This window comes from Lichenostomus cassidix, chromosome 4, assembly GCF_008360975.1.
Source record: "Lichenostomus cassidix isolate B80296 chromosome 4, HeHo_3.0, whole genome shotgun sequence".
In the NCBI taxonomy this organism is placed as follows: Eukaryota; Metazoa; Chordata; class Aves; order Passeriformes; family Meliphagidae; genus Lichenostomus; species Lichenostomus cassidix.
The window spans coordinates 40,010,177-40,033,720 of NC_139484.1; the positions used below are offsets into that span (position 1 = coordinate 40,010,177).

The window sequence follows — 23,544 nt, forward strand, 5'->3', positions numbered from 1 at the left end:
AAGAAGGAAAGGACCTTTATTGTTTTGATTTCATCATATATATAGAGTTTTCAAACGTCACCCAGATTGGTCAGTCAGAAACCTCCCCCTAGGCCTGATTGGCCAGGTCTGCACCGTCCAGATCCTGGGACACTGTTTTTAATAACATCCAAACTTTATCTTTATTTATAAAACACAAAAGGAATTCTCATGGGAAAGACCTGTGCTAGCCACACCAAACCTCATGGTACACAGGAATAATTCAAAGGACCCCTCTTGAAGTGCATTGTCTTGCACTAGCTAATACAAAACTTGCTATCACTTTGCTTACTCCTCTTTACCACAAAATGAAAATCTACAAATTCTTCCCAACAGAAAACTGGACAGAGTGTGTTCACTGCCATATTTACTAAATCATAGTTTTGCCATGATTACTTGTTACAGTTTCTGTAAATAAAGAATATGTTTTGTTTACAATGGTGAGCTCTTACGGTAGGGGACTAGGCAGAAATGCCCCTGTATTTTGAGGACTCATCATGAGTTCTCATAAAATTGCTACCACATCATATTAGAATAATGTTTAAAAGAAGAGCTGACAGTCAGTTGAAGAACTTGGGGATCTCCTGGGCAAAAAAAAAAATTCAGCAGAGAGTTATACTTTTTACCTAGACCTGCTTGCAAGATAGAGGTAAAGGAGATTCAGTTTTGTCTCAAGATAGGTCCCTTCCCCCATCTACCAATACTGTTGAGTTCTGCCAAGAATAATTTATTCAGAAGCAGATTTGTGTCATTTTAACATTGTTTCCCTAAAGATATTAATATCTAGACAGGTGGAACTCTGTTAGAGTAATTTAACTGGATTTGAAACAAGTGTGCTGTCTGGTGCTCCAGGAGCATATATGCTCAAAAGTTTACAAGGAAGTCCAGGAGATCTGAGGGAATTCACACTGATGGGCATAACCTTGCTGCTTGTCCTCATTTCCCACAGCAACAGAAACCTGCAACAGTCCCATGATATTGCAACAGCCTTTCTAGTTGTATTGAGCCAAGAAGAGTCTTCCAACCAGTGGTGGGTGAACAAACTGCAAATAATGAATAAACTCTACTGCTATGTTCCTACTGTTTGTCAAGCATTGTCAGGTCCTTCACAAAGTCACAGGAAGCTCCCACATAGAGATCAGGAATGGAGAAGCTCCCATGTGACTAGAGAAGAAGGTCTCCCAAAATCTTTCTGGACATTTGAATGTTTCTTTCTCTCATCATCTCCCCTATCCCCTCCTAGGGGTTTCAGGCCTCAGCCAATAATTTGGCTTTAAGTTATAAACCAGATAGGATTAGCTAAGAAATAGAATACATTAGTTTTGAAATACATTTTCTCAATTTATATTCACGAATCCCACACACCAGCATTGTTTGAGGAATTAACAGTATTCACAATGCACCAAGCCATTCAGATGCCATACAGCTTTACATATAATATAGCTGATGCAATTAAATGTTGGAACCATGGTATCATCACATGTGAAAAAGCAATCAGCCAAATAGCATGAAGAGGACATAAGAAGGAACTGCAATTGCTTCTTAGGAGAGTCCATTATCACTGCAGTAATGCAATCATCCATCAGGAAGTATGCAATTAAAGGAGGCCTCTACAACCCTGAAATTAGCTCAGTTGGTGAGAGCAGGGTACTAATAATGCTTGGATCCCCATATAGGCCATTCAGTTGAGAGCTGGACTCGATGATCCTTGTGTGTCCCTTCCATCTCAGAATATTCTGTGATTCTGTGACTTTCAGTGGAACTGTTTTTTTGGGGGGTTATTTTTTTTCAAGCTGAAATATTACAATGCTAAGTATGGAAAAGAAATGTAGTAGGACTTGATTTTTTTTTTTTCATTCTTACTAAGTAGAGGTCTTTTCAGCCTACAGATTAATTCTGATAATAAAATATAAAGCAATCATTTTGAATAGACTAAAACAGTGCAGTCTTACTGCTTTTCATGAATGTTTTCACCTTTCCCAAGTCCCTTTGGTGATAAATGGTGCTGTATTTGACTGAATGCTTTTCTGTGTGAACAGAATTTTACCCTCTCTTTTTCAGAGACTTCAATTTCAGTTTCTTGGAATTTTAAATTAAAATTTAACTGAATTTTAATTTCAGTTACTTGGAATTTGGGCAGGGCTTGGCACAAAGGCAGAACTTAACAATGATCTGAATTTTTAGACTTGAATCTCCCAGAGCTAGAAGGAGTTGAAGTGGCATAGAAGGAACGTGTTAATATGGGATGGGGGTTCTGAGTGAATCAAAAGCTTTATAGGAGTCCTTCCCTTCTCAGAAGCCTGGGACAGAATGGGTTAACAGGAATGGAAAGAAGAGAACATCATTCTGTTTTCCTTGGCTAAACAGCTGTCACAAACCATATTCTGAGAGTAAAGACATGCTTGGAGAAGACAACCACATCTTGCACAACCTCCCTACTCCTGAAAAGCACTCAAAATCTGGAACAGAGATACTCCTGAGTTCTTATTGTCAGCCTTAACTTCGAGTAGAACAGCATTTTGGAACACAGTGTGTATATTACCTATCACCCATGAATCTTCATTTATCACTTTTTTTATAGACTGTTGCCATTTTCACAAAGATGGAAGAATAAGAAACTTTTAAACTTTACATGCAATGATAAATTGAACTAATTTGAAAACTTCTCTCTTCAGATGGATTGAGGCTAAACTTTCCGGGAGAAGATTCCTATTTGGATTGATTACTGACCTTGGAGAAAGGGAAGGTGATATACCCTACCATCTACTATTAATGGAAAATGCAGTTTTAGCACTTTTGCAAGGTGCAGCATATTTGAGTCTTTTGCTGACAACAATACCAACTTTGTTCTTGCACAGCTGGGGTACACAGGGCTCAAATACACTTGCGTGCACACTTGAAAAGTAATCTAAAATCAGTATCTTGAAAAAAATTTTACTATCAGCTATGTCTTAAGGAGGCAAAATAAGGACACAAATGGCATATCAGACATACACACACACACATGCATAAACTTTTAACTTGTATCTCATAGTGAGAATTATTTCTGTAATACTAACATTACAGGCTATAAGAGTTCTTGAAATTGAAACATAACAAAAACCAGATCAAAACCAGCAGAAAAATGTCCTAATTCAAACTGTATTGTGTTTTTAGGAGAAAATCTCAGAGACTCAGCTCATACAACCTGAAAGTTAAATATATTCTGGCAGATTGCCAGCTTCATTAGGCACACTTAAGGGGGATTTCTGTTATAATCTCATATAACTGATATGCACCCTATTAGAACAATCTGCTACTAAAAAAAGCACAAAATCAATTACTATATCCAATATAAAGCATAGGGACTATTTACTTAAAAAGAGGGCAGGAAGCTAATGCATTGCTGTGAAGAAATGTCTTAATTTTTAAGAGATTCTGATCACATTACTTTTTTATGTCTAAAATAAAGCAAGAAATGCTAGAGTCTCCCCCCCCCTTATAAAAATTCTCCCCATCTTACCACTTGTTCTGATTTTTTCCTATTGATTTTCTCCATCAATTCGTGATTTCCCCCCCAATTTTTCAATCCTTTGAAGCAGTTCTTGGCAATACAACACAGCCCCATATGTCAATACTGGCAGACAGGATACATCCAACAGCTGCTACATCCCTGCACCTCACTAAGACTTCACCTGCAAGGGTTCTGCTGCTTTCATCCTGGCTCCCACTCTTCTCACTTTCTCCGTCCAGCACAGCAGTTCTTCTCTGGCTGGGAAGGCCAGTAAGTGCTGCCTTTGCAGACCTAGTGCAGCTGCCACTGTGCTCTCTGGAGCAGCCAGAAGAGGCTGCCCTGACAGCAGAGTGGAAAGAATGCTTCAGCATAGTGAAAACAAAACTCTTCAGTTTGACATCCTGGGACCACTCAAGCAGTGACCAGCAGCAGATGATCAAAACTGGGCTGGTCACAATGAAAGGGCTCCCAAGCTATTCGTTCATGTGTCAGTCAAGGGGACAGTGATTATTTACTGCACTTCCACAAAAATGCTACTCCCTCAGATTACTATCAGAACTTCGCATTTCTACACTACCCTGATGACATGAGACCCACCACCCCAAGAAATGCAAAAGCATAAGATTTTTACACACACACACACACACACACTTGCAGATATGAATATCTGCACACTTGCAAACACATATATATAATATGCATAAACTTTATTTTAGAAATAAGCCAAATGCAATCACTGTGCACCTCCAAATGGCAAGAACTACAAGAGATACAAGAAAGACACAAAATTTTGGCTACTTCTAATTAAAACTAGAAACATGAGGTTGCCCAATTATGCTCCCATCAGCACTCTCCTTTTCGTCAACACACAATATTATATTCATGAGGTCGCTTGATTACGCACACTGTATTCCACATTATATAAGAGTAGAAGAATGTGAAAAACCCATTAACAACAATCAGTTCATTGTTTGAGTTCATACACAGATTTCCCAGAATTTCCTACCGTTCTAATTGCTGTAGGGATTCCAGATTCATCTACCGGGCCAATCCCTGCATAATGTGGAGCTTTAATTACTGTAATTTTTTTTTCTTCTTCTGAGGATCTACAGATTGGTATTGTACTGGTGGTGGTGGTGCTGCCAACATTCTGAACATGCTGTGAGTATGTCTCTGTGGACTCTGTAAAGATAACATGACAGAATATCGTGTAATGACACAATAATCATAACGCTGCCCCATTTCAGTATGCTCTACAAAAACTGACAATCTTAATCACATACATATATATTACTTTAAAAAGAATATCACCTTAACTAGGGCTTTACTCAATGTTACATTAGCCGAATTATAGACTTATTTAAGGTCCAGACAAGCCATTAAACTCAGAACTTATTTAAAGACCAGACAAGCCATTAAACTTCTACTCATTAGAGTAAAAGTAATTTTTCACAACACCTTGCTCACAAAAAGAGAAAAAAAACCCCACAAACACAGCAAAATCTATTGAGAGAGGTGCAGCAGCCTTTCTCCTATAAATCAAACTCTTGCACCTTTTCTACCCATTCCTTGGAAACCATCCTTGGAAATAATTTCAAAACTTCCACCCCCCAAGTCTAGCAAACTATAAAAAATTACGGTTCTGTAAGCACAGCAAGCAACCTTGCGCAAAAACTTACGTGGTATGTGCTTAGAAACATGAACTTTTGATGCATGAATATTTTTAAGAATCAAATTCTGACATACAATGTTCTTCCCTTACAGTGTGTTTATGTGACTCTACACATAATCCATAAAAATGGTCTTCAATAACTTGGCACCTGTAGACAATCTGGTGATTCACCTACAGTAATTCAGGTGAAGTGTGCATGCTGCTGCTGGTTTGTAGTGACTTGCAGTATTTCTACCCTTCCGCCACAAAACTTCCTTTATAATTAATGAAATTTATACATCACTATTACCATTTCCTTCTAAAATGCAGAGTACTTTACTTAACAAAAACCACCTCAGTGCTGGGAGGTGACATGAAAATTTGTACTTCTGCAGACAACACACCCTTTCCTGTATACAGGGAAAAGAGCTCTACTCCTTCAGGCAGCAGGTTTCAGCAAATTACTGGGCTGCTGTGACAAAGCCTCAATTTTGCAAGTGCAGGTACAGTGAGACATTTCCACTGCAGGATAAATGAATGCTGGGAGTGAAAGTATATATTCTAACACTAATGGTGACAATTAGAATTGACTTTCATGCGTCATTAACAGCCACTGATTATCCTGAAGAAAAATATATGAATTGCAATATGACTCTGCAAAAGGAGCTCTGGTGACTGAAGGCTCTAATTTTAATTTGAATATATCTGCTTGCTCCCACTGCAGCACTGGATTTGGCATGGCTGTTTCAGCTGTTTACTCAAGTCTGAAATTCTGTAAATAATTCAGTGCTACACATATATGGCGAGGGGCAACTCTGTGTGGCAAACGTCTGAATATTTGGAACTTTTTCCCAAAATGCATGATGTTAAATATAGAAAACATTTTGGATTTGATCCTTCATTCTTCATAGGCCTTAAACTGAGGCCATCAGGGGGATTTTTACATGAGCAAAGAGAATTAAATCAGGCTGTTACTGTGGAACACTGAACTTCAGCATCGTATAAGAATGAAAGTCAAGGGAAAATATATATTTTAGGTACATTCAAACCAGTATTGATAGGCCTTTAGATCAGCAAACTGGGAGCAATCAAAAAAAATCTAGAATTCTGGGATATGGAAAAACCCATGTATATAGTTTTTGTACTTATCACTACGATGACAGCAGGATTTGCCTAAGATGTAAGTCTCAGAGCAAGAAATGTCACCTTATTTCCCTGCAAGCACAAAAAAATGTATACTCTGGGATCACATTCAAGTTATTTTCCATGTATAATCTTATCTCATTATGCAAAACACTGGTAGAAAAAGCAGCAAGCAAATTCTTCTTTTGGCAAAACAGAATTATACTGGCAAGAAGCCTCTCTAAGACTGATAATATTTGGTTTGTGTTTAATTTTTAAATTGAACATGCCCAAAAAAAACCATGAGCAAATTTTAGATTGATGTGGCTTTAAGTATTTAAAAGCCCAGAGCCCTCCCTTTGTTGACAGTATTTTTGCTGAAGAATTCTGGAAGTTGTGGGGAGGAGTAAAGTACAAAGTTGACCCTTGGGTTCTTAGGGCAAAATCTGAAGGGGCTGCACAGGTTGAGCTGTTTTGATAGATACCCTTCCCTTGGTAAAGCTAGTAGAAAACTGGCAAAAGGTTAGCTCACACACCTGAGTAATAAAACTTAATAGCAACTCCAGTTAAGGATCACTACTGTACCTAACAATAAATGGTAATAATTTTTTGCATTTACTTCCCAAGGTAGATGAATAGACAATACCTTCATTATGGACATGAGGCACTCTGCAATGGTTTGCAGTCTTTGCCACATGAATCAGAATATGTCATGTAATGTATAAAGCCAACATTCTGTGTGAGGCTTACCCATCATCCTGCCATGCTGCATGATAACAATGTTGGAATTGAGTGAAGCTGGTGGAGGGTAGGCTGAAGAAGGGGAAAAAGGCCTTTGAAAGTGACTCACTGGGCTGGCAGGAGTGCCAGAATTCCCATTCACTGTGATCTGAGCCTGAGAGAGACAAAACAATATCCCATTAAACTACACACAAAGCTCTCCGACTGCCATCCCAAAGAAAGAGCAATGCAAGACTGTCATCCACGCAACAATTACCAGTTGTCAGGTACACAGCCAGAATGGCATCTGCATTCACTGAAACACAAAACTTAGCACAAAGGGAGCAGAATGTGTTCTTCTATACCTTGTACCACCCCTCTTCTGTCCTTGTGTGTGCTGTCTGTGACGCACGCTGTCATGGGAAGGTGACAGAAAGATCACATTCAAGGCAATGAAGATGGCACAAATAAGGTTTGCAGATGTCTGACAGCAATAGGAGATGAAGATGGCAGTAGAAGTTCCTAACATGGTGTGACAAATGCTGTCTGCCACAGATCCCTCACACCGAGAGCCATATTCCCTTAGTGCACATGCTCAATACCACTGATATTAATGGGAACTTCTGTGCAGACTGAAGGGAAAGGTCTCATTAGACTAGTTTAAAAGAGACAGTGAAAATTTCTTTAAAAAATGAAAGCCAGCTGGAGTGACTGTGGGATGCTGATATGTAATCTATCACAATAAAAATAAATGGCACCAATTAAAAAAACCAACAACCCAAGAACGACAGAACAAAATAAAAATGGGAGAGGTAAGCAAACTGGCAATAAAGCACCAAGCACCCGAAGCCATTTAGGCTTTAGTAGCTAGAGGTACTTAATGAGAGAAAACTATCTCCTCTCAGGTTTAGAATCCCTGCATCTGGGTTGTATCACTTTTAGGGGAGTACTGAAAGAATCAAAACTGAGATACTGAGAAAGCACTGAATGAAATAAGAGGGTAGTGAATATTTCAGCAGAAAAGGAAAGGAAGCAGTCTGCAACATCTCCTTTAATGCATAACTTTTCTTCAAATCTGAATTAGAACTACAAACTTTGTCCAATTTTATATAACAAATGAACTAAAGTATGCTGCAAATGTAAACAAGAAACTATGTGAAGCAGCAAACCATAAATAAGAACATATCAAAATCCATATTATTTTGACAAATAAAAAATCATTCATGACCTTCTGTATACATTTGTATTTTGGAGATTACTGATGTGATTTGAAGGTGTTGATTGAGGTGTTCCTGAGAAGGACTCTACCAAATGGGTCAGTTAGACAGTAAGGGACTTACACTAAGTAGTACACAATATCATGAAAACAGGACCCACACAAGTAGTTGAAGGACATCAGTCATAAATGTGCATGTGGCATTTTCATATATAACATCAGGGGTGTGTTTCTAAATGTGTCAAGAGAGGATCTCAGATCAGCTATAATTTCTTCATTTATAATGATTTTCTCTTTGAGCAAAGTGTCTGTAAAGGTGGCTATTTAATCTGTTTCTCAAAGCCATCTTACATTGTTGATAGGGTTAGCTATAAAAGACAGTTTTACAAAGTTTCAAAGGCTTTTCCTTCACATAGAATAATTTGGGAGATTTCAATCTTAGAATGTGATACTTTAGGTCCAGAAAATTTTATTCCCAGATTCTACAAGGAGGGGAAATTATTTAAGATGCCCATTCATGGATTAGACTTTCTTGCTTTCCTCGGTAATCTTCTTTGTGGGAAAAGAAGACAATATGGGAAAAAAAGCCAAACCTATTTAACTAAAATGCACCTATTTTCCAATTTACTGGAAAAATAATCCTCATTTTTCAATGTGCTCCTTTCCCAAGAAACCTCTGTTAATTTTTTTTTCTCCAGTATACTTAACCTGTCCTCCACTGCAAGTAGAGCCACTTCCTCCTAGATATCAGGTTTAAAGTTCCTGTAATTTGCCTGAGCATCAGAAAGAGCAGCACTCTGGATTTCTGAATCAGAACAGAGGAAGGCATCCATCTGGGACTGGAGCTGCTTTCTAACTTTCCCTCTGCTGAGGCAGGGAGAGAAGTCCCATCAGGGCCATCTGAGCAGTTCTGTGAAAGAATGCTGCACAGCACTCACCTGACCTCAAGACACTAAATTAGGTTAAAATCCTCAGAATCGATTCTCGAAGCTTATGACAGTCACAGAACTTGGGAGGAGGCAAAAATCTAAGGTGTACTTCCATTTCTAAGTTTCCATTAGATTCCACAATTTCAAACTACATAAACAAGGAGAACCCACAAAAATTACTTTATAGGGAAAAAGTTCATAGTTGGAATAGAACCAGAAAAAAAAAATTTCCAAAACCAGCTGTTCTCTCATTTTAACTCGAATTCTAAGCATAAGCCCAAATAAGAATTGCCCCTCTCATACTTCAGTTTTTCAAAGAATCTGCAATCTGTGACTAAAGGTAAAGAAAACTGACCACAGTTTTATCTTTAGCTCTGCCTTTTGCCTCAAATGTTTGTCATTTTTCTTGACTCAGCTCTTCCTGATGCTGCTGCTTCTTCTAGAAGAGCTGTTTTAAAACTTTTTTGTCTAAGTCTCATTAAGAAACTCATGAATAAACAAATATCCCCAATGTGGATATAAAGTCTTTAAAAGAATGGCTACATCTTATGCAGGTACAGTGCTGGCTGGCCCAAACCTATACTATTTTTATAATTCTCTCAGTGGTTTTCACCTAAAAAATCAACAGCAATTTCTTTTGAAAATGAAGATCATTACAGGAGTGGAGCCAATGACAACATATGTGTGTGTGCCACCATCTTCCCCATTCTTTTGTCATTTCATGGATGCATCTATGGCCATCTGGCCCTACTCTACACAGAGTAGTAGATGAAGACTTTTGTATGCTGCAGAGTTGAGTTTTGCCAGCAGTTTAATTTCTGTGGGGCTCTTAGGACTGTTTGGGGATTTTTGCCCTTTGGTGGGTGTTTCTTTGCTTTGCTTTGTCTATTAATGGTGAACAAATGTTATGCTCATCCCTGCCACGTCTAAAAGAGAAAGTGGTGGTCAGACCTGCCCATTACATAGCCTTCTACTGGGAGACTAACCCAAAAAAGGAAAGAAGGACCAACTGTACATTTTTGCTTGCAAAAAATGGTGCTCAAAGAAAACAAATACAGTTAGCTATTTTAGAAGTAGGCTACAAGAAAATATAAATGTTCCATGCTTCCCATAGCCAGTAAATGGTTGTGTAGTGACTGTGTCTGATCAGTCTATACTGATTATGGTATCTCTGGCTACAATTACTGGTTCAGATTCAGATCAATTATTCTTAATAAATAAATAAATAAACAAATAAATAAATAAAAGGTTTCAGAGCTGCGTTACAGAAGCTAAGAATGGCAGCTTTTACATGCCTGCTATTAGTATTGTTTTTTAGCAGCATCCAGAGCATTGGCAACCCACCACTGGCTTTCCAGGTGACTATGTGCAATCTTGGGCATGAAACAATTTTTATGAAACATAAACAAAACTTTAAAAATATATGTACTGTTTACTCTTTTCAGGCTTTAAAATTGCAGTATGCTAAAGTATTTGAACAAAGTTTGAACAGTGCTGTGACCCAGTAAAACTTTGGATTCAGAACATCTCTCTGTTTTGCAATTCAGCAATGAATTGCTCAATTTAAATGAAGGCTTTGTTCTGACTCATTTTAATCATGTGGATAATCTCAAAAGAAATCAGAAGTGATCTGGGTTTGACCCAGATTCCATACCTTCTTTCTACCCATATATAAGTGTACTAAGGTACAGAAAAGTGAATGTATGTATAAAGTATCTAACTGCATACTGGTTTTTCCCTTGACTTGAACAAGAGAAAAGTAGCAGGACACTAGGGTAATACAAGATTATTTATGCAGTTCAGCCCTATAAGAAACTGTGCTTAGGAGAGGAAAGGTTAGTTAGAGGAGAGAAAACCAGTTTTGTGCAGTCAGTGGTCATGGCTGAGGAAAAAACTACATTAAATACTGCCAACATTTACTATGAATTTACAAAGAACATTATTGAAATCTGCATCTCAGTGTAAATCAAAAATGGTGGTAGTCCAGAGGCTACAAACTCCACAAACCTGTAAATTGTTAACAATATTTTAAACACATCTCTTCAAATTCTATGGAATGTTTGCTTTTAATGCATTTGGAACAGGTATTTCTTGAATTTATTTTCTTTTATTTTAAGCAAAGTGTTTGATACACCTTAGCTGACTACACAACTGTGCAACCTTATCATCATTTCCTACTCCCAAATCTGCTATGCCAATGACCTTCTTTTAAACGACTGTTGCAAAACACTGTCAGACTGTGACCATGGAAAATCACTAACAAAATACTTGTCTGTGTAATGGGATATCAGACAAGGTCCAAGTCTGTTCCCCTTTGACAACCTGTTTGAACAAAACGGAGGAGGAAAAAAGGAAGCATAATTACATGAGAAGTGGCAGCAGTGTTGGTTAAGGTGGTGCCATCTGACACAGCAGACATCTGGCTCAAGGTTGGGGAAGGTGTTTCAGAGCAGTCAGTAGTATCATAGCTACAAGTCTGCAGCTCATCTAGAATGGCTGTGGAGGACTCACTCACTGTGCGGGAGGAGCACTCGCTCATGGCAGAGTCTGTGCTCACAGAGGCTGTTTCGTTCCTGTGGATAACACTGTCAGGAGCTAGGTATGGGCATTTATATGAAAACTGTGAGAGGGCTGGGGTTTTATAAAAGCGTGAAGGCAAAAAATCATCAAGCGCTGGCAAGGAATATGGTACTAGATGGGTGCCACTGTCTGGTGAGAAAAAGGCTCTGTTAACTGGTACCACAGGAGAAGGAAGAGGCAGTGGAGAAGCTTCTGTTGCTGTTTGTCTGTGTGTCTGTGAAGCATTTACCTCCATCACAGGGGCAGTTACTTTCTGGTTTCCAAGCTGAGATTTGAGGGAAAAAAAATAAGAAAAGAAACAGATTACTTAATGAATAAAGAACTTTTCGCTTTGCCTCTTGCTGGGTGTAGGGGAATTACAGAAGTATAAGCTTTTCATCCACCCGAGGAAGTTCACATTCACAAAGATTAGGAAATAAATCAACCACACTCTATATTAGAGTAGGACAACATGAAAGAAATGAATGCATAAAATACTAGTGGAAGCAATGCCAGAAATCATAGTGTGCTGAGGATGAATATTCATAACGTACTGCATATATTAATGATCTCCATTGTGCATTGAGAGGGTTCATGCTATTTTATACTTCACATAAATATGAGGCTAGAGAATGTCATGTCCATTTTGTTTTCAAAGGAAAAATGTACCTGCAAGCCTGATATCTGTAAATGTTATTCTTTTTTTTCCTCAAGGACACGTATGATTTTGAAATGAACTGTAACATAAAGATGGGAAGGACTGCCAGCTAAACAGAAACATTATTATTGAATGCTCATATGATCTGCAAGCAAAAGGTGGTTGAATTTTTTGCCTCTTGTGCCTAAATACATCTTCTCCACTGCCTCTCTAATACAAATATTTGGATGACCTTAGAATTTCCAAGCACCCTGGAAGCACCCTGTCAGCCTACTCTATAAGGTGTATGCATAGAAGTCTTTTTAACATTAGAAGACATAAGGATTGTTAGGGTAACTGGTATAAATCTGAGGAACAAAGACTGGGAGCACAAGAACAGGACATACTGAAACAAAACACATGCTAGTTGTTTGGAATCAGCACAGTTCCTTAAAGTAGAAGGGAGCAGTCTCATGAGAGTGCTTCTGAAAACTGCTACACAATGTATGAGCTTTATGTTCTGTTATTTCAAATCAGTCATGGGACACTGAGTTTAAACTAATTCAGCAATTTGCTTTTTGCATCTGCAACTTCTTTTTGAACTAAAGATGAAAAGCATGTTGGCATCCAATATTTGTTAAGCAGCTGCACAAATCCTCCTATACTGCCTATTAACTACAAGCTTTCAATCAATTCCTAAGTATTCAAAATACTGCCTACTTCAGCACGAATGGTTTCACTGTTGATAGGGCTGAGGAACTCTGGAATAGCTGCTGGGAAAGAGTGTTTTAAATTTATGTAAAACAGAGGACAGTAAGATATCATATGTAGTAAATACCACTTTAAAAAGCAACATTCAGTCATAGGTATCACATTGTTATCAGCAATATGGTTATTTCCTATGCTTAGACTAGGCAGATGTCTTTAACTCTAATCATTCAAAAAATGTTTCAAGCCATCAGATTAAAATGCCATTTTGGCATTTTAATCCAAAATCTGAAAATATCTACTAAAGCCCTTATGGAAGACTTGGAACACAACCCAGATTATGCTACTTATGAGAGGTCACTGGGGTTCCAGTTGCATAATTCTTGTTGAGATCAACTAGAATTTACACAAATAACCTCACTGAGGTCAATGGGACCATCCCTATGAATAAGCACTGCAGAAAATAATCTTAAGTATGTGAACAGATATTTATCACTTCTTCCAATTTATTCAAAAGAAATCTTTGGCATCACTGGATCTCTAGGGTACACAAAAATAGACAAAACCTGCTGTTAAAATCTGCAGTTAAAACAGTGAAGAAACTTCAGTCAAACAGCTTAAAATCCAAATCTAATTCACATAAATGTTTAAAATCTACAATTGAACATCCCTCCCCAACTTAATCTTTTCATAGAGGAAATCTGAGCAGATTACCTCTGTGTATGACTGTAAAAGGACATGGTATTTTTAGAGAACTGACTTGACAATGCAAACTTCAAAAGAGCAATGAAACACTATTAAAATTAATTTAATGAGAAATTAAGATGGTTATATAGCATAATAAATCAGGGGTTTAAGATGTGTGCATTTACATACACATATAAAAAAATGTAATTTCACCTCACAGGCACACAAAGGGAAGACAGAATCATCAATCATGATGATTTCCATTGTCTATGTCACTAGATTATCATACCAAGATCTCCAGCAAAAGACAGGAACCAGGAGATCATACTGCAATTATGAGGCAGAGCCAAAGAGAAGCTCCAAAGTTCTTGAGACTAGATATCCTCTCAGCATCCCCAGAAGAAAAGTTACATATGTCTGAACCAAAATGTGGATATTAATTTCTATATTGTTAAAATAACAGGTAATTTTTGAGATTTGAGAAATCTAGTAAACCAGACCTGGCTTTGAACTGAGATGATTGCTTGTGAGGCTTGAGAAGTGGAAAGAAGGGATGGACAACACAAGAACAGATATTCAGGGTGCATCCAGAGAGCTAATGAAATTGAGATTTTAAACAATTTAATTCATTGTGTTTGGCAAATAATAGCTAATTTTATCAAGCCAAATTCTTAAAAAGAATATAAAGTTATCATTCTTACAATGCAGGCAGATGGAATGCAGAAATTCCAGGTACTGATTCCCAACATGAAGCTTCTAAGCTTTGTAGAGCAGAACTTCTGTTCTGCCTGGTTGTACAATTCTGCCATATGTATAACCATCTCTCTGGGAAAGAGTGGCTGAAATTGTAATTTAAAACAGCATCATTTTCGAAAACTGATTTATACCCCTTAAAAAACATGGAGTGTTGGTAATCTCAAAAACATACAGCTGGCTACTACTAATCCATATTTTTCACTGTGCATGAACTCTCATACATGAATTGTATTTTCTTATGCATTTCACGGTGAAAAATATGAGAAAGACAAGGCTGAATGCATTCCAGAAAACTTTTAATACTGGTTCCATTCAGCATGCTTCAGATTAGGTTTGTTATTGATATAGCACAAGAAATGCTAGCAGAAGTCAGGCAGATTAAATGCCAAACAAGTACTTAATCAATTAGACTGATGAAAAACTAGCTAGACTATGTGTCTATCTTGGGTTGTGGAGCAACACTTGAGACAGAGATAAATGCCATCAGTCTTGATGTGAATAGAAGGTCTGAAGTGCAGTTTTCTGATGGTCCTTTGAAATGCTTCTCTTCCATCAAATAGTAAAATGTCAGGCCTGAAGAATACAGTTCTTATCCAATTCACATAAAGCAGACAGGTGACCCTAGTATGGGTTTCAAAATCAGTCATCTATCGTTTCAATGCAAGATATGTGGGAAGTGATGTGAGATTACTAATGACACCAGAGTACTGGCCTTGCTTCAACAGTCAAGACACAGATAAGGAGACTTAGAGGTAAGTGAATGAACTAATTTTGTTAATACATAGCAAAGTCTAGTAGTTAACAATCAAATTACACCCATACACTTGGACAAATGGGTAAAAATACCTCTATTTTTAATTGTTAAAAGCTGATCTCAAAATCTCCAAACTAATACTGCAAATTATATTCCAATGCCCATTTTTCTACCTAGCCTTCTTGCTCTAAACTCAGTAATAAGGAGGTTCAGCCTTTGTCTAAAACAACATTAGTGATGCAGAACTTAAAATTAAAATTACGCGTTCAATTTTCTTTGCTTCACATCTGTCCCCAAGAACACTGAAACCTGTCTTCCCTTCCTTCAATGTCACTCCATGTATTGTCAATACCTAGACCCTGAAAATCTACTGGATGAATTGATTTAAAATTTTTTTTATTTAATTTTTTTAATTCCAGGTTTATTTCTCCTGATGCATTTTGCTATAGCTATAACGCTGGCAAAAGAAACACTTTCATAAACATCTACTATAGATGTTTTACTCCCCCAGGACATTTGGACTAAGTCAAGTGTTCAACTCATCTGAGCAATTCAAATAACACAACAAATGTTTCACATCCTCAGTTTTACAGAGTGGTATCTAAAACAGTAAGACACCCAGGAAAAGAATAAACATAAAAATATCAGGTGATTATTAATGAAGATGCAGTTCAGAATTCTTCATCAGTTTATAACTTCTTATAAGAAACTTGGACAAGAAAATTTACCTGCATTGGTTTCATACTAACAAAAACTAATTTCTCTGTTGGAATAGATTCAGTTATTTCTCCTGTATCTGCAGTATGATACAAAGATGCAGCATCTCTCGAAACCATAATAACACAAAAAACCCTAATATTGAATAATTTGAATGCTTCTATTTTCATATATACTTTAAGGGGTCTAACCTTTCTCTGAGTAGGAGTGTTTACAAAATGTCACTTGGTGAGTCATACCACACTTCTGCTCACTCAAGTTGCAACACATAACCACTGAAATGAAGTGCAAATAGGAGCACAAATAAAGCAAGATACATGAATTTGGACCACACAAGCTCTCTTGGCTGTGTATTTTCATACTGACATTGTGACATAATATAGTTGTACATGTTGGCTAGATGCAGATACCCACAGATGGGCAGTATTTCTCATTTACCACCTCTTAAGAAGTGATGATTACCTGATCTTATCTCAGTCTCCTTCACATACATAAACCCAGATGCAGAGGGAGGTTTGCACCTTTGTAAATGTATTTGTTTTTTGAGAGTTTCTGTGGCAGCTTTGAACATTGTTGGCAGGCCTAATTTACAGTCTGAGAAGATCCCTCAAGGACACAGATTGACATACAGCCTATAAGCTGCATGTACAAAAGTATTTTAACTTGTATACAAAGTCCTGTAGAACTTCCAGATCTAAACAAATTTTTAAAATGAAAGTACTATCCTGCATAGTATACTGAAAGTTAATTTTCTATGTGTGAGAGAGATTGTGAACTTTGCAAATACTATGATATATAGCACTAAGGGTATCATAATATTTGGCATTAGCTAGAACAAAGTTTTAAACTGAGATCTGAGTCAGAAAATAAATCTTTTTAAACACATAGTTTCAGCTTTTATTTCTACCTTTAGCTCATGGCATCTTCATTTTTGGGTCCTCTCCTGACGCAAAATTTTACACCACCTCACATGCTGATTTGTACTCCAGTTTTAGGTATGTATTTTCACAAAGAGATATAAAACCCACTGGCTCCATGACTCAATTGTGATGCCAAATACACCCCTTCATTAGAATTTATTTTGAAGTTGAACATCACGGAAAATATCAGCTGAATTTTGCAGATAAGAGATCCATTAAGGGATACAGATTGAAAAGCTGGCTATACTCCTTAATGATCTCTGTGATCAGCTGCAATTTTTCTCATTTTATTCAGAGCAACCCAGTTGCCAAATTTCTGATGGTGCCTCCTACACACTGAAACCAAGAAGGTGGCAGAAAAGTAAGTGCAGAATTGCCAAACAAGCCACAGATACTTTTCTGAATTTTTTTCAGCTTGAAGTGAAACTAAACCCAACTCTGAATTAAAAAGAAACTGCAAAATGTGTTTTGATTTGTAAAATTCTAAAAAAAAAGTAACTAGAAGATAAATGATTTTAGTCCTTCTGATTAGACTTTGAGTATTATTACTGATCATAAAAAGGTACTTCCCCTAATCCTTGTTAGCTGTCATACTTTCTGTTTGAGAGACACTTAGATTTATCTGACCATATATAATGCATAATTTCTAACAAAGTGAGCAACTATTTATAAGTGAAAAGATAAGAGATGCATAAGTTGTACTGGCCACACCTACACACCTACACCTGTTCTGCTGTCTGACAGTATCCTTTGATGTCCATATTTAAACGACTTGCAAGCCTGTCATCTATAATCTTTAGATCTATCTACCACAAGAAGCTCAGCTTTCCTTACTGTTCTGACATGGATTCTTTACTCTGGCTCTTGCTTGAACTGGCTTGCTTTACCTGACAAAAATCACTGAGTAGCAGACTGGTTCTTCTAAGGGGTAAATCAACTTGCTTTTCTCAAAACGTTCTAAATTTTATGCAGCCTAAAAGAAAGGTTTAAGATAATGGTTTTGTGTCTAGTCTAGAGATGGACAAATGTGATTAATCCTTCTGTGTTCCTATTTTTTAACTGAGAGAATTCAAAAGGAGTACTGCAGATTGTTGCTGTCTAATTTCACAGAGCTTTTGTTCTGATCAAAATTTTTACTTGGGGGTTGAAGGGGGAGACAGACATATTACAACTTTAAAACTATCCTGTTGTCAATGCAGATACTTATGACTTCCAGAATAGAGACCTTGCTGAATGTGATGCTCTGAAAGACCCACAGCCTGGAAAATCAGATGTATAACTACTGTTGACTATAGGGCTGTCAATAGTGTCATATTCACTTCAGAGTAGCCTCAATGATTACAGCAGAACTAGATGAACACAAATATGCCATGATAGGATTCTCACTCAGACAAAGCTTTGAGGCAGATATGCATAAACATATAGCTGTCTCTACCTCCACTTCAAACACAGATAAGCTCGTATATTGGTAGATATACTAGAAAAATTAACTTTTTAAATAGAAAAATCCTAATGCGACTAGGTAAAGCAGAGTAGAAATGACAAAGTTTATTCAGAGCTTTCCTTTTGCCTAGTATGTATTCACTGCTGCTTTCTTGCTCCCAGGCTTATTTTGAATCAGTGAGTTTCTGAGTGGCGACAAACCATACTCCTCTGGTCCTAAACTGCATGTCTGATACTCCCATTTTTCCTAGATGAGATCAGTATAGTTAAAGAATTTTCATTTCAGTAGGCATAAAGTATAGAGGAAACAGAGGGACTTATAAGTTGAGTGCCCTGTGATGTTTACTGTGGAGGTTGTTGACCAAGATTTTATCAACTTGTTTTCTTAAAAAAGCGCTATTTGCATAGGGTACATAGGAGATGGCAGTGCCCAGCCTTGCAGAAAGCACTGACTGACAAAATGTATTCGTATGGCCCTAGCAAACTGACAGAGCTGCATTTAAGCTCCCCCCAACCCAACCCAACCCAACCCAACCCAACCCAACCCAACCCACCCCCTTTTCTATCCATACTTGATCCTTCCAGCATCTATGGCAGCACAACCCTCTAATGCAACCTCCTCTAGGTAGACCACTTAGGCAGATGTATCACCTAGAGTACACTAATTTCCTATGGTGGATTTACATTCCATAAGGTGCTCACAAAGGAACAAAGAAGTCTGCCTTCCAGGTCAGCTAGATTTTTTTTTTCAATAGCCTTCCAAAACCTTCAGGTTTTGCTCACTTCTGTTTTGATGGATGTGACAGGTAGTTTTACCCAGAAAACACAAGATCTAACTTTGGTAATGTAAGTATAACTAAACAGATGGTTATTAAGTGATTCATGAAGATCTAAAATAAAAGATGGAAAAATTAAATATACCACATGGCATTCTGCAGCCTGTGAAGAAGGAAGAACTGTAGACTTTTGTTCCAAATCCTTTGAAGACATCTTTGAAGTGTCTGGAGAAATACTAGGTGGATGATCTTGGATTTCAGGCTCTGCTTTATTGTCAGGGGTGGGAACTATCTGAACGGAAAGAGACGCTGTGTGTATCTCAGGCATGGGGTTACAGGCAGGTGAGACTGGCCTTTGTGGAAATACTGGCTCTTCACCAGGCTTGAGCTGTTGCTGTGAATTACAAGGAATGCTACTTGCTGGGTCACGTGTCCGGGTTAATTTCAGGGTAGATATCTTACGTTTTTGAGTCTGTTGGCTTTGGCCTTGATGGAGAGTAGTACTAATGCCAGCTACTGTGCTTGTGTCTGCACTGGAGATTGAGGTCAGTGGTTTAATGATTTTTTGTGCATAGGACACACTTGTGTTAGATATTTGAGAATACATTGTCTCCTGAACAGACATCTCACTAGTGAAATAGGCAGTATCTATGGGATGGTGGTTAGCTGGACCAGCAGTTACTGCCTGGAGATTAATTTCGTTCTCGTGATTAGTTACTCTTGCTTTCCGAAAACTTTCTTTTCTAGGAGGTGGCAGAGGTGCCTTATTTGCCAAAAGCATCCACACACAGTAAAATAACATTGAAGAAGAAACAGAAAGAAAGCAAATGTTAGCAGGAGATAGAGTTCAGTTTTACTTTTATATTTAAATAAAGGAACTAGCAAATCAAAGGACTTTATCTCAACATTGCTCAGTTCAATGGACAACTAAACTGGTCAGGTTCCCACCACCTTTTCATCTGCAGGGCTGTACAGCTTCTGTTTAAAAAGCCAGATGTTCCATTTGCTCAGAGTAAAGTGGGATCAGAAGGGATCAGAAGTGAGCCCAAAATCATCCATTTTCTTTTAAAAAACAATTGTTACACTGAATAAGAATAACTGCTGTGAAAGCGTTCAGATATGTAAGTACTCCATGATCTTAGAAAGCAAGCAATTATTCACAGGTAACACACATACATAAAACACAGAGCCTCTTAAACCTTTGAATTAAAATAGTAATAGAGACAGTATTAAAATTGGTATGTTGGTATTTTTTTGACAGATAAACACTTTTCCAAGTGTCGAGCATTTTTTCTGGTTTTGGTGGTTTTTTCTTTGTTTGGTTTGTTGTTGTTTGCTTTTGTTTTTAGTGTGCTCTAATTACATTGTTCCGCAAAACAGGCAGAAGAATTTTCTACCACATAATTAATAAATCTTAATTCTCAGATATTTTGATGACTGGTGCATTTTCCCAAGTGTAAACTATTAGTAAGTACTCTTTGAAGTCTGGGAATACTCCTAGAAAACTTTTACTTGTGTATGACCTAGTTTTATTTAGCTATCTGTCTTGCTCATTTAAAGCAATTTCTGGTAATTAACCTGGGGGCATACAGCCTGTGTGGAGTGTACTTTATCTATGCAGCAAACCAGTTTGAAGTGACCCATATGAACAGGTGATTCACACTGTCTGGAAGATATCAGGACAAGATTTCATAGAGGTATCCCACCTATATGCCCTATTCCCCCAGAATAACCCCTGCAGCAATGGCACAGCATTAAACACGGTGTGTCCAGTTTTACCTGAGTTGGTGATTTTTTATCCTGTAGATTTGGCCGTACGCTCCTAAAACCTTTTGCTGAAAGAGATGAACTGCTGGCGTCTCCATTCAGTGTCTCTCTACTTCCATTATTGTAAGATCTCCAAGCTTTTGTAAATAAAAAAGAATGAAACCATTTTTTTGGTGTGATTAGTAAATCTACACTGCTCTCAACATAGCAAACCAGCTAATAAACAAACTACACAACTGACAATGATGCTGTTTTACCATGGAAGTTGTAAGAACATGGCTAAAGCTGCCACTTGACAAAATATTGACCTTTAAAATGTAGAAAATTCAAACATTGACAACAGTCCTGGTATTGGGCAGTTTGACATCTTTCCGCAACTTTCATACAGACTATGGATTTTAACTGTGAGAGTCCTTTTGAGATACTGGTGCTTTGGCCCCTGTATAAATCAGGCTCAAGGTCTGTCACTTTCAGATTAGGTTCCCGAACTTAAATAGCTGTGTTGGATTTTGAAAAACATCTCAGCTCATGAAAAGTTAGTTGGTCATGGCAGTTTCACAAAATTTTACCACAGTATCCAATTAGTTGTTCCAATAATGTATCTTATTCCCAAATCTGAATGACACCTCGACTTTCCAACTAACCAACCATGTGTTTTCTCTGTTCTCAGACCTGGAATGCCCTCAAAGCGTTGGCCAAACACAGATGGAGATGTTGAAGATAAAATAGTGTAAGAGGCTGGGAAAAGTAACACATTATGTGATCAGGCTGCCAAGTGAGGTGGGCAGAACTTGCAATCCTGAGTAAGGCACTGAAAAGGAAATAGCAAGTACCAACAAATGGTGCCACAGTGATGAAGCTAAAGGTGGCAAATTAGAAGTTTGCTTTTTCCCACACAATTCGTTCTTCTGACAACAAATTCTGTGTTACAGGAAATAACTGCTTTCAAATGAGACCTGAATTTGAGGTCTTAACCATTAACAATTAGGATTACAATTTCAGTGGTGTTTTCCTTGAAGAATTTCCTTTCATTACTCCAGTATGAAAGGAAATAAAATAAAATTCATCCACTTACATGGTATAAAACTGATGCATAAATAATACAGTATTTTACTTACCTGAATCTGGAGACTGAGAATCAGACCCTGGAAAAGAAATATCCAGTATTAATTTGTGTTAGAAATAAATTCATTTTGCAAAAAACCCCACGGTTTTTTGTTCCGCCCATCTAATGAATATTTAGTATGTTTTTAATTGTAGTGAATTTTTAGGTAAACGTGCTTCATAAATTATTTTTTTAAAAGTTAATTTGGCTTCTGACTATCATTTTACAACACTCAGATTCTTTCCTTGAGAAGAGTTCTGAAATCAAGTTTCAATATGAAGTCTGTAATAAACAAAATCTCATTTTCATGCTTTGTTATCTTTAAAAAAATACAGGGAATGTGAGACCCTAAATATATAACAAGGGCAAAATTAATTTACAAATAACTCCTGATTTTTTCATGAATGGCTACTAAGCGTAGGCAGAGAGAAATTAAGACCACTTTTTAAAAAGTACTGCAGAAGTAATAGATCTCTCAGTGGAACAGAAAATAGTGTTACCCTTCTTCTTGCAAATTAATATGGCAGGAATGCATAACACCATAAAAAAGCCATTCAGAAGTTGTATCTCAGTGGTTAGTGGTTATACCTGAGGCCAATAGGTTTGGAGAACTCTGAACTCTCTTCACAGCTGTTAATGTGACAGACATTGCAGCACGTTTGCGAGCACACCCACCGCTATCTGGAAGCACAAAACAATACAGACAGCAGCCCCAGACAAAGGGAGCAAGCACATGCAACATATCACAGTGTGAGATATGCCAAACATATATGAAAATAAGCATGCAGTTGGGGAACTGCTGCAGAAATGTGTGAATTTGCAAGTTTGGCAGTTTAGCAGAATACATAAAATTTTGCAAGTTTAAACAACAGTAACCTCACAGAGAATAAGCAAAGAAAGCTGTATTTAATACTTAATCCACTAGGGAAATATATACACTCTGTTACCTGAAAAACTGCTTAATTACAGCTAATTAGTAAAAGCAAACAAGTAATCAAGATAAAGTATTAAGCATTTCAGAATAATATTAATCAATAATCTGTACTGTAAAATAAATTCATTGTACACATTAAAAAGACTCCATTCATAAACTAAGCTCATGTTTGATCAGCTGACAAAGTACTTTTGTTCAGTCTTTTGGATCCTTTATGCTCAAGAAACAAAATTACTAGAGAGGGCATAATATTTTTTTTTCATTTTGGTGCAACAACCTGGTTCTCACTCTTCCCTTTTTTTTATCTAAGTTAAAAACAAAAGTATGTCTGGAACTGAATACCATTCTGAGGGAATGACTAGAAATCTAAAATAATTTCAAAAAATGAGGTATAGAAAGAAACCTTCCTTCTGGATCTTGCCCAACTCCTTTCTTTCTTTATTCTACTCCTTTCTCCCTGGAGCTGCCATTGCGTTCTATAAATACCCTCTTATTATTATAAGACAGCTTTCCTACAACTTAGCTTTTTTGCAACTCTAGTATAGTTGTAAAAGAAAGTTAACAAATATTCTTCCCAATTATATTTAACCAGAATATTTTTCTGCTCTTCACTATTATAACTAATTACAATC

The 23,544-nt window shown here is 37.3% G+C and overlaps 1 protein-coding gene across 4 annotated transcripts in view; it reads right to left on the reverse strand.

The window, feature by feature from the left end:
- Positions 1–23,544, reverse strand: part of SORBS2 (sorbin and SH3 domain containing 2) — a 205,274-nt gene that overhangs the window by 51,344 nt on the left and 130,386 nt on the right. For 2 of the 4 annotated variants that reach the window (XM_085058783.1, XM_085058786.1), the window contains 7 exons: positions 22,567–22,659; positions 21,992–22,018; positions 20,886–21,010; positions 19,252–19,869; positions 11,515–11,994; positions 7,035–7,179; positions 4,518–4,693 (listed from right to left, as the gene is read on the reverse strand). In XM_085058783.1, coding sequence (XP_084914909.1) covers positions 4,518–4,693; positions 7,035–7,179; positions 11,515–11,994; positions 19,252–19,869; positions 20,886–21,010; positions 21,992–22,018; positions 22,567–22,659 — 1,664 coding nt within the window. The remainder of the gene's footprint in view (positions 1–4,517; positions 4,694–7,034; positions 7,180–11,514; positions 11,995–19,251; positions 19,870–20,885; positions 21,011–21,991; positions 22,019–22,566; positions 22,660–23,544) is intronic. The other 2 variants (XM_085058785.1, XM_085058784.1) reach the window with 2 other exon arrangements.